Consider the following 12,567-nt stretch of genomic DNA (forward strand, 5'->3'; position numbering starts at 1 on the left):
GACTGACTGAACTATTGTGTAGGAGAATCGATCATCCATTCATCTCTGTACAGTGACGAAAGTATGCAGGGCTCTTGAGATCTGTCATGGAGTAGGTCGACCTGAGGACACTCAAAACAATCAAGCTGACTGGACACTCCGTTGTACTTCATATTTATGGGTTGTTTTCTGAAAAAGTTTCTTTTTATTTCCTCAAACGTGTGTTCATATTATGAAAAGTATTAAACAATACCTCTACTTGTATATCACTTGTATTTTATATGGCACATAATATAAAGACATATTTACACAGATGATATGAAACGTATTTTGAATTTGTATTCTTTATGGGAATAAAAGTTGTTTTTATTACGGTAGCTCTCTTCTTCTCTACTAATCAGTTTATTCTTTATACACGTATTTACAGTTTTTAAACAGTGATTGTTTTTAAAGAATGTGTTTCTTCAATATGCAATCTATTAATAAAAGTCTTCTTTTTTTTTTTTTTTAAACATTCTCACTTTCATAAAACTACAATATTATTTTTTTTCTCTGGCATGACAGATTATATTCATCAACGCAATTACGTAAATACTACAGTACTTATACATGTACATTAAAATTATCTTGCATAAAGAAAATTAGTATTTGAAATAACAATGTAGCAGAATCACAGCTAAAACATGTAAATGTTCGGGAAATATGTAATGAGGATAATCCCCCGCACGTAAGCCCACACAAGAGGATAAGTGCTTATATTTAGCTCTCTCTACATCCTTTCAAACATCTACCATTTGTTCATAACTGCATGATTGTTTCGTAGATAGTAGTAAATACTAAATACAAATCTCCGGTAACTTGTAAATGGCTTTGTCGAATATTCATTTCATTTATATTGTATTTATAGTCATGTTTCTAAATCTTGCTTCGCACCCAGTGCTTTGTGACGGTAAGTCGTGGGGATCATCTCTCTCCCATTATCTCTCTCTTAAACAGGATTCAGTGTTAATTTGTCGCATTGTTTCAATTTTGTCAATTTTTAGATTCTGTATGGTCTGCATGGTCCAGATGTAAAACGCCGTGCCCGTGGAAATGGTGCAGAAACACACTTTGTATAGGAGCCAGAACAAGGAGCAAAACTTGCACTAACTCTGAAAAAGATACCGAAGGTAGAAACTGTACTGGGGCTTATAAAGAAAATGTTTTCTGTTTGTTGAATGATTGTCGGGTGAAAGGAGAGTGGAGTGACTGGACGAGCTGGTCTGCCTGTAGTGTGACGTGTGGAACCGGTTATCGACAACGAATCAGGTTCTGTTCAGATCAGGAAACCGTCTGCCGAGGAAGTAACTTTGAAAAGGTTTTCTGTGATGCAGAACTTGTGTGTTCGGATGAGGGCTTCTTTAGCCCGTGGAGTGAATGGGGCTTGTGTTCGCAGCCGTGTGGAGGGATTAGAGAAAGGCAGAGAACTTGTGCAGAACCATTGTTGTCTGGCAAACACTGTTCGGGAAATTTGGAGGAAATTGGAAAGTGTAGTGCAAACAACTGTAAAGGTAAATTGTATTATCGTTACATGTACATATATATTATTACACATTAACTGTGAGGTAACTTGTATTATCGTTACATGTACATATATATTATTACACATTAACTGAGGTAACTTGTATTATCGTTACATGTACATATATATTATTACACATTAACTGTGAGGTAACTTGTATTATCGTTACATGTACATATTTATTACACATTAACTGTGAGGTAACTTGTATTATCGTTACATGTACATATATATTATTACACATTAACTGTGAGGTAACTTGTATTATCGTTACATGTACATATATATATTACACATTAACTGTGAGGTAACTTGTATTATCGTTACATGTACATATATATATTACACATTAACTGTGAGGTAACTTGTATTATCGTTACATGTACATATATATTATTACACATTAACTGTGAGGTAACTTGTATTATCGTTACATGTACATATATATATATTACACATTAACTGTGAGGTAACTTGTATTATCGTTACATGTACATATATATTACAAATTAACTGTGAGGTAACCTGTATTATCGTTACATGTACATATATATTATTACACATTAACTGTGAGGTAACTTGTATTATCGTTACATGTACATATTTATTACACATTAACTGTGAGGTAACTTGTATTATCGTTACATGTACATATATATTATTACACATTAACTGTGAGGTAACTTGTATTATCGTTACATGTACATATATATTATTACACATTAACTGTGAGGTAACTTGTATTATCGTTACATGTACATATATATATTACACATTAACTGTGAGGTAACTTGTATTATCGTTACATGTACATATATATATTACACATTAACTGTGAGGTAACTTGTATTATCGTTACATGTACATATATATTATTACACATTAACTGTGAGGTAACTTGTATTATTGTTACATGTACATATATATATATTACACATTAACTGTGAGGTAACTTGTATTATCGTTACATGTACATATATATTACAAATTAACTGTGAGGTAACCTGTATTATCGTTACATGTACATATATATTATTACACATTAACTGTGAGGTAACTTGTATTATCGTTACATGTACATATATATTACACATTAACTGTGAGGTAACTTGTATTATCGTTACATGTACATAAATATTACACTTTAATGGTTAGGTAACTGGTGTTACCGTTACATGTATACTAATCAAAACTTCGAACCCGCCACTCGCATTTTTAAAATAACATTTTAACTAAGCTGTGACACAATATGAAGTTTTACGGGAAGTTTCATTTGACAATTCTCGGATTTCAACGAAACGAGAAACTGAAATCGCTAGAAATTCAATATATCATTACAATTTTATTCTGAAAAGGAAAATCGTGCTCGTGCTTTATGGAAAAAAAAATTATCTCCTTTATTTTTTGTTTGGTTTCTTTGAACATCGTTGACACCACAAATCATGTAACGTGTCGGAAAACTGCCGCGCATGTCTGCAGAGGAGCGCGGAGGAGCCATCCATTGGTATGATACAAGCTGGTCACAGCATTAAAGAGGCCAGGTTCTGGAATTATTTTATGCTTCAATCGGTATCTTTATTTCTTTGAGAGTTCATTGTTTTGATATCGAGTAATTTAAGCAATGATTCATGAGGGGAAAAAATCTGTAAGTTGCTATGCAGTTGCATCGTCATCATAAAAGTATCAATGTGCTATACCAGAAGTTCCAAGGTACCGGAAGTGTTGCTGACCTTTGATGAAAGCCCAGGCTTTCGTCAAGATTGTTACATTTTGGACTCGTATTGAAGGAATCCGGAACTAAACGCTAAAGCAACTTAGAGTAGAACCTTGAGTACAGACGGCAGACCAATTAGCGACCAAACAGTGCTAAACAAACTGCAAGAGAAAGGGATTACATGTAGATCCCACAGACAGTCCGTTGGTCCAGGTTTCACAAGAAGACACATGGCAGACGAATTCGTTTGTTTTGGGTGAGGCGGCAACTCCGTTTCACCAAAACAGATTGGGCAAACGTTTTATTTACAGACCAGTTACGTTTCAGGATTAGAACATCGGAGCCCTGTATACAGAAGGAAAGAAAAAAATACTGTGTTCCTGTGTGAGAGAGAGGGGACAGTTTGGGGGTGGATCGATAATGATCTGGACCGGCATTTCCCTTCATACAACGATAGTGCTGATTCTCCCTCATCACAACTTAAGATCAATTCTATGTAAAAATCAAAGAAATCAGATAGGGTCTGGCCACTCAATGTCACAGATTTCTTTGATTTTCACAGTATTAACTTTACTTGCACCATCTTACATAATTTCAACCTCACCACCAAATTTCTACCATCCGTTGCCATGGAAACCGACAGCAATCTATGAGGGCTAATTGAACTGCAAAATTCAGCCCGTTTTGCCCATGTTTTGTCCTTGTGGTATATAAAAAATTAAAAAAGACAACTAATTTTCTCCATAAATCTCGATTCCCCATAAAATTCCCTTCTTATTTATGATATCTATATCCACCTATGGGAAAGAGTGTGTTACTGACAGCTGTACCAATGTATTATAATTTGGCACTTTGCCAAAAAGTGCTTTTTTGTTGGATTTCATTGATGAATTTAGATAATTTGGAAAATACATACAGCATAATCAACTGCCATCAAAGGATGTCCATATCAAAGACTCTTAATATATATAAAAAGATTAATGGTGAAAGGTAGTGCAATAGATCTATTGTAGCACGAAAACTGTAGATTTGGGCATTTTGCCAAATAGGGATTTTTTGTTGGATTTCGTTGATGAATTTAGATAATTTGGAAAATACATACAGCATAATCAACTGTCATCAAAGGATGTCCATATCAAAGACTCTTAATGTATATAAAAAGATTAATGGTGAAACGTAGTACAATTGATCTATTGTAGTACGAAAACTGTAGATTTGGGCATTTTGCCAAAAATTCATACTAATGACAAATAATACAACCTACACCATTTTCAGTTAAAATAAACAATATGAGCAATTGATATTTCAAAAATAAACATGGAGAAGTTTAACATATTAATAAAAATTAGTTAGAATGATTAAAAAAACCATGTAAACATAAACTGTAATCCAGTAGTACCCCCCCCCCCCTCCCCAAACACCAAGTAGATTTTGCAATCATTTCCATAAACGAGCTATATTACATGTACTGTATTGCCATGTAAACTATTATCAATAACTATAAAAAAGTCTTCTCAAGATATTGGGTAGATATCAATAAATTGTTCATTGTATTGCCTTGTATTTGCTGACCTTTGACCTGGAAATCATTAGGGTCATCTACTATTCATAACCAACCAATATATGAAATATCATAATTGAACAACAGGCCCAAGATATTGGGGGAGACACCATTGCATAGAGTACTAGCTACATTGCACCTAGCCATTTTTAATTGATTGATTTATTGATATTTTCCGCCACACTCAACAATTTTTCAGTTAGCTGGTGGTGCCCAGTGTTTATTGGTGAAAGTGAGAACCCAGATACAATGTACCTGGGAAGAGACCACCGACCTTCCCAAAGTAAACTGGGAAACTTTCTCACTTACCGGTGCGAGCGGGATTCGAACCCGCGCCGACAGAGGTCGTGTGATTTTGAACGCTATGCTCCAACCACTCAGCCACAGAGGCCCCTGCCATTTTTAATCTTTTGACCTGAAAATCAATGGGGGTCATATACTATCAGTGACCAACCCCTGTATGAAATATCACTATGAATCAAAGGGTTCTGAAGAAACTGGTCAGACATCAATTGTACAGAGTATTGTATTGCACCTGGTGACCTTTGGACCAGAAAATCAATAGGTGTCATTTTCTACTGCAGAAACTGCATGAAACTTTAAAATTTATTGAAGTTTGTTCAGTGTTACTGTAATCTATGTTGACATACCAGTAATTAGTAAATTTATAATATTAACACAGAAGAACTCATTTTTGCAAAGTTGTTTATTCAACAAACATGGATCACAATGTTATCTAGCTGCAATAATGTAGCCCTATCCAATTTTTTTTTTATTCTGACGTTTTCGGGATAGGGCTACAATACGGAACTTTCGGGATATGCCGGAACGACCGATTATACCGAGCGAAGCTCGGACGGGCCGAAGGCCCGTCCGCGAAGCAAGGCTCTAAAGGTAACACGTATGTAAAAGAAAAAAGTCAAAATCAGCAAAAGAAAAAGAGGCAATCTCTATATACGTTCACTGAATTTTTCGTGATCCATATGGGCGCCGCCATTTATTTTTTCATCACCTGCTTCAACAGTTATTCGTGTTTTATTATGAATGCAAATAATAGACGACTCTGACGTGCAATTCGTAATTTAAACACTCTGTTTGTTCAAAGTGAATAGTATAATTTTCATTGTAACAGGTTTTAGCATATAATTACATATAAAACCGTAATACGACTAAATAGATGAACGAGTTCATGAGTTTCTTAAAATAATAATAAACGATAACATTACGGTTACATTTTTACCATTTTGAATTTATTGGTTAATTTTGTTTAGTTTTATAACGGCCTTTTTCATTGTATACGGAATGTATTATTGTTGTTTATAATTGTTTGCTTTGTAAAAGGTTGAGGCTAAATATGACGTCACAATACACAGTTTACGTCGCCCTGTGTTTTATTTCCCGCGTTCAATGAATAGGCGGATCCTGTAAAGCTGTTGTCCCCATATAAACACCTTTAATATTGAGATGTTACTGGGTTTTTAGCGCAAGGAAAATTTCATTAAAAATATATATTTTTAAATGAATCATAACCTGCCATACTTAACGGAATTATGATTACCACTTGGGACACTCCAATGACCATTACATGCTTCGCTCGGTCCAACGGTCACACCGTATACATATTATTTGACGTTTATACACCACGGTCACGTGATAATAACCAATTGTAGGGCAAAGTTGATATCGATACATATGGTGTTTCGCTAACAGACGGTCCGTAAAGAGCTATGCGCAGTCCCACGATGACGATCCAAGTCATTATTGGTGCTTAGTACCTGGGTGTAAATTAGATGGAAGGGAAAAGGCGCATTTAGACGCGTACCATTGGATGCAAGGCGTGAAGTTTTACCGATATCCTCAAGATATTCCCTAGATTTATTTCCCGCGCCGACTCGCATAATTTAATCAATTGTATTTTCCTATAAAATGGTTGTAGTGATTCCTTTCTTTCAAAGATAGCATTTAAATGCAGGAAATTGATAGCAATTGAAATATTCCATGTTTGTTTACTTTGTTGTTATTGTAATCCGGAAGTGACATGCCCTACAATTACTAGCCTAGGTCACGCAAGCCGTTTGACTTCCCACTCAAAACACTGCATTGACAAACGTGTAGGTGACCTAGACTATACAATTACGTTCAACGCGCGATAAAAGTCAGAGTGGATCCGTATCTCGAAAGTCCCGTATTCCATAGGATCTCCGTAATGGTGCAAAATAATTTTATGAATAACCGATAATAAACTCTGTGTATTAGTCCCAAATGTTGTTTACACCAAAAGAAGTACCAACTTTGTGCTCGGGCATGTCTAATAAAGGTGTTTTTCATTAAATATAATGTACAGCATGCAAAATTCTTCGTCTGCTCCGCCATGCTTGTTATCGCGAGATCTCGTAGGTGGATCTAATGAAAAACCTAAATTGACAATCAGCGCGAAAATGTAGTTACTCGAGCCACTTCGACAAAGAAAGGAAAATCATATTGTTGCAGAAAGAATTTACACTCTGCTGTTCGGTTTTTAACTTGATATTAAATTCAAACCTTTTCAATACCGACGAAATAGCTTTCGCCTCCATACTTGTCCATTGATGTAAATACTACCTTATATGGCATATGCAAATGACTTGACAATCGGAAGTTGAAACTTCAGTACATCAAACATGGCGCACAAATATGAATCGAGAAATTGGAATTTATCGAAATTGTTGAAAACGGTAGAATAGAGCCTCACAAATCTTAAGTTGCAGGTTGTAAATTTATATATTGACTAAGAAACATAGAATATCATTTTATTTACGTAAAGAAAGTCAGGAAATGTTTAGAATGAGCGCAAATGAATCACTCCCGCATTTGCACCATTACGGAGATCCTAAGGAGTTGTAGCCCTCTCCCTACAAAAAAAAAAAAAAAAAAAAATCAGAGAGGGCTACATTATTGCAGCTAAATGTTATCCAAACAACACAATCATCTTTTTAAAAAAATCGTTATAGTGATTTTCCTTCAACTGTTCAGTAATGAATCCTTATTCAGTAGGCTCACATAAGACACTTGCAGGTTAATTTTGCAATGTTTTAGTTACATTAGTCTTCTGACACCAAAACTTGATCTTAATTAAGTCATGGTGTGTCCTTAGAAGAATAGACTACCAGTTTACTGAATCAGGATGGACTTCTGTCGTGAGGTGTGTTCAATGACTGTAAAACTCGCAGGTTTTTTTTCCATTCTCAAGAGCTCTCCTTTGCCTTCTATATCATATAAGAGTCATGGAATGCATCTTCTGCTCTTCAGGTTCTAAAAAATGTGTTGAACAAATATTGAAAAGTTCACCTTATTTTTCACATTTTCATACAGTACACACCTAATTCAATTTGATTAAACTAAATTTACATGTACAAGATCATTCATGATGCTAGAATAGTAATTTTACCACTTAATTAATTACTGAATTGATAGATTATCATCCCCACCCGCCCCTCAAAAATCATCTGTGAAATAAGCATAGATTTATATATATCTGGCATTAAATTATGCACTTCTGTTGACAAAAACTCGTTTGTCATCAATATATTTCTCAGAAAATAAAAAATAAAATCCTCCCACCTGCCCCATACTTTTTGGTGACCCTGGATGATAATCTTACTAATTAAGTTGAATTGGCCTAAAGGATGTTATGTTTTGATACAGTTTGTATACATGTGTTTATGCTGTACTGAAGAACTATTAATAGTGTTAATACTCATAAATTAACAAAAGGTCCACAGACCTTATTGGTTACCTGAGTATTAATCAAATTTCAAAAAATTCAAAGTATCACTATAGCTCTAAGGGCTATGAAATCCATGTTATACTCTATATGACTCTTTTGGACCCATATTCACAACCCTGTGTTTTCGAAATTCGCAATTTTGGTACCCCTTTCTGCTTTTCCTTCATAAGCATTCAGCTTTATTTAAGGTAGTTCCACCCTCCTGTGACATCATAAGATTTTGCGAAGTCAATGATTTAATAAGATTTATGCATAACATGAACATAAATTGTGCTCGAGTCTTTTTCAATAGTTATTGTAAAAAATCTTGTATAACCATAAAATATTTCAAACGTATATGAATAATCAATGAGCTACATTTTTCACAATGCTATATGAGTTATTTTCCCCTGATTACAGGGAGCGCGCAGCACATTGCTGGCCTCATTTGATGGTGTCAAGTAAGGAATAAATAGAAAATTTGCAATTTCTGATTGCAATCAATTGCCAGTTAAGGAATTTTTCTAAGAATTAAGTGTAATGACTTGAAAACAGTATGACTGAACAAAATGTCTTAGTCACTGATTACATGTATGTGGCCCTTGTGTGTTTTTCTTGCAAGCAATGTATGGTCATGATGTAACAAAGTATGTAAATATTAACTAGTCCTCAATTTCTTTAGATCAGAATCATGATGTACTTAGTATATCAGCAATTCTTCATTATTAATTTCTATTAATATTTTCGACAACAAAACATGCAATAAGATATGCCTGAAAACACATGTACAACCAACGCATACATGTACATTATCAATTTATCGTTTCACAATGAACAAAACTACTTGTTGCTAAATGTACACCAGATGCCAATAAACAAAGCATGTTAATTATCTCGAATTGGCATCTCTAGTGTAAAATTTTCGTTAAAATATTTGTTTTGCATGTGATTCAATGTTTTGAAAGTTCAATTTTGTGTACATCAACTTACAGCTCTTCTTGCACTTAAATTACTCAAATGAGCACAAAAACAATCAGCAGGAACATAACAACATTTGAACAATGGATCTGCCCCCTTTTATTATTACAAAGTTGGTTACATATAGTTCTATAGATAGGCTGTTCCCCCCATCTTTTAAAAAAAAAAAAAGCATTGTCATGAATGTTAAAAGTTAACAGATGAATAGAACTGAAAGATCAACCCTTCCACCTTCCTTCTTCAGCTTTGGATTTAAAAAAAAATTTACTTGTCAAGAATTTTCAGGCAATATTATGAAGTCACCCCCCCCCCCCCCCTCCTTATCACATGTATGCTTTCATTGTGCTCTTAATTCGAGGTGTCTGTTGTTTTAAAAACAGACTACTATTGAAATTATCAGTATTAATTGCATAATTTGGACACAAACAAATGTCAAATACACTTATAACCCCAACCCCCCTCCCCAACTCTACAATTTGATGAAGTGTATATCTTAAAAAGTTTTCTCCATAAAATTGAAGAAATCAAACCCTGGTTCTAAAACAAAATTCTCAATTTTGGTATAGAGCATTTTTAAAAGTACCGTCAATCCAGAGTCCTTAGATTTACAATCTATGTTCCCCTTGTCCCAAAGATCCTTAAAAGAAATTTGAAAAGAATTGGAAGGGTGGTTATCAAGAAAAATATTAATGTTCAATTAACGTCTTATGATGACTGACGCAGACAAATAGCAATATGTAGGTCACTTGAGTGATTCTCAACATTGACCTAATTAGAATTAATCATTTTTACAAATGATACTGATCTCATATACATGTGTATATATTTTTGTGCGTCATTGGCAACAAAACAACTAGTCTTTTTGAGTATGCTAAGTGAAGTGTAAAATTTATTAATTTGTTTTAGAATTTATAATACAAATGTACTGGGATTCAAATTATGCACTCAATGTGTATGTATTAATGCTGAATATTTACCTCCTCAAAGTCATCAACTTGGTCAACTCCATCTTTAGGTGATTTGCACAGTATGATGCTCATACAGCTGAAACACAGAAAAGCACACATTAATTACATAAAATAGTGGTCATGTACTTTGGCCAAAATATGTGATTATTGGATGAAAAAGTAAGAATTCAAAAGTATTTGAATATTTACAATTTACATTTAATATTTTTTGAATTACTTCAGTTGACAGGACCTACATATATTAAAATTTGAGGGCCCAGTTACAGGACCCAATTCAAAATCATCAATTTCCCCCTACTTTCATCATTTAATTTTTCCAAATCAAGTGTCCTAAAGTTCATAATTACAGAGATGAAAAAACTTTAAATCATAAGAGTATTTTTGTAATTTCTTCTGTAGATTAGAACCATCACATATTAGTGGGGGTTACCACAGGTAAACAAACTTGAAGGTAGCCTGGCTCACCAATATATATGATTTTAACAATCTTTATCTAGAATGCACACAGGACATTCACATGTTTGTTTTTATTGTAAACTTGACAGTCAGAGAGAGAGAGAGAGAGAGAGAGAGAGAGAGAGAGAGAGAGAGATACAGGTCATCACTTAGGATTACATGTATCATCATAAATTAAGCCTAGTCCTTTTGAAAATGTCCACATGAAACATGATTTTATCAGTATTCCCCAATTTTACAGATCCCGAACTCTGTGTAAATGTGATAGGAAACTCCCTGAGTGAATGTTAGGTAGGGGACATAATTAACTAGTATTCTATATTGTACACCCATGCAGTAAATGACAGGACTACTTGCAATGTTCAGTCTACATGTATACCACTATAGCTGACTAGCCTGGCTGGCAGTATAAAATAAATTTGGGTTCTCATATGTTTACTATTTAAGCCAAATTTTCTGATACATTTTATTCAGCCTTTACTTTAGAATTTGGATTCTAAATCAAATAGAATACTTACGTCAATGCAAGTTCCAACACGGCAACAGGCAGGACTTTTTCATATTTTCTATGAATATGTCTGTCAGCCTTCTGTTTCCCTGGTCATTTTTTTAGTCGGATGTGATGCAATAAAGCGTCAAATTCTACAACATTTACTTTTTCTACGAATACGTAGACGATTGGATGCTAGAGTCTGGTGACTATGGCAAAGATCAAACGGATTTGAATTCCACGAAATAAACCGGAATCCTTTAGCACAATTGAAGATAAAGATCGTGGTAGTGAATAAAGTGAACAAAGAGCATCTGATATTGATAAACTTCTGAAGAATAAAAACTCAACAAATGAAGGCTGTTCATATCTCCAATACAAGAGAGAGTTACAAAGGGCAATAACTCTTTCTGGTGTATTTTGGTTTGTGCACCAGAGGAAAGTACTGGTTTATGTGTTTATCTTTCGTTTCTCCACAAATGTGTTTCTGTACTTTTTTAAAGTCAGATTCAGTACATTTTACTAGCATGTGAGTGTACACCAAATGACTGGGCAAATATATTTTATCCCTCTCTAAAAATTACATATATCAAACCCTTATACATCATAAAAATAATTATTTCTATTGTTTTCAAGGATTAAATAAATACAAAAAAATTTCTAAAAGCTAAAACCTAGCTCAAAATAAGTTTGACCATTGTTGTTTTTATAAACAATAGCGATTAATTTTTAATTATTCAAAATATAACATACATGTACATATCTTGTCCAGCTGTTGTTAGAGGATCGGTTTCCATGGCAACCGTTGCTAAGTCAAACCTTTGGATGTCCTTTTTGTTTTATATCTATCATAATATCGTTACACACAAAGTTTCATCAAAATCTGTGACAAACCGTGGCCACTGAATTTTGATAGTTACATGAACATGCTTACCAAAATATCGTCCTTCATCCGATTGCAATTCCTCATATCCATGGCAGTAGGGATATGCTTTTGATGCAAGACAATACAACAATCCAACGTTACATACTGCAAGAGCAACACAACAGTTGCTTCAGCAACAAAGCATATTAGAGTTATAGAATGGCCTCTATGCAATCTATAGCGCATGTGC

The 12,567-nt window shown here is 34.2% G+C and overlaps 1 protein-coding gene and 1 long non-coding RNA gene across 2 annotated transcripts; one reads left to right on the forward strand and one right to left on the reverse strand.

Moving 5' to 3' along the window:
- The first annotated feature begins 447 nt into the window (after nucleotides 1-447).
- On the forward strand, nucleotides 448-1,576 carry LOC130048124 (semaphorin-5B-like). Its single transcript, XM_056144389.1, has 2 exons — nucleotides 448-928; nucleotides 1,023-1,576. Exons 1-2 carry the CDS (start codon nucleotides 844-846, stop codon nucleotides 1,574-1,576), a joined length of 639 nt encoding a protein of 212 aa, XP_056000364.1. The 5' UTR covers nucleotides 448-843.
- A 3,730-nt stretch (nucleotides 1,577-5,306) lies between these two features.
- On the reverse strand, nucleotides 5,307-12,512 carry LOC125660621 (uncharacterized). The gene is made up of 3 exons (XR_008801618.1): nucleotides 11,481-12,512; nucleotides 10,516-10,582; nucleotides 5,307-8,106 (listed from the first exon to the last, which is right to left on the reverse strand). It is a non-coding gene; the product is annotated as an uncharacterized LOC125660621 (long non-coding RNA).
- Between the last annotated feature and the right edge of the window lie 55 nt (nucleotides 12,513-12,567).

Source organism: Ostrea edulis, chromosome 1 (assembly GCF_947568905.1).
Source record: "Ostrea edulis chromosome 1, xbOstEdul1.1, whole genome shotgun sequence".
Classification (NCBI taxonomy): domain Eukaryota; kingdom Metazoa; phylum Mollusca; class Bivalvia; order Ostreida; family Ostreidae; genus Ostrea; species Ostrea edulis.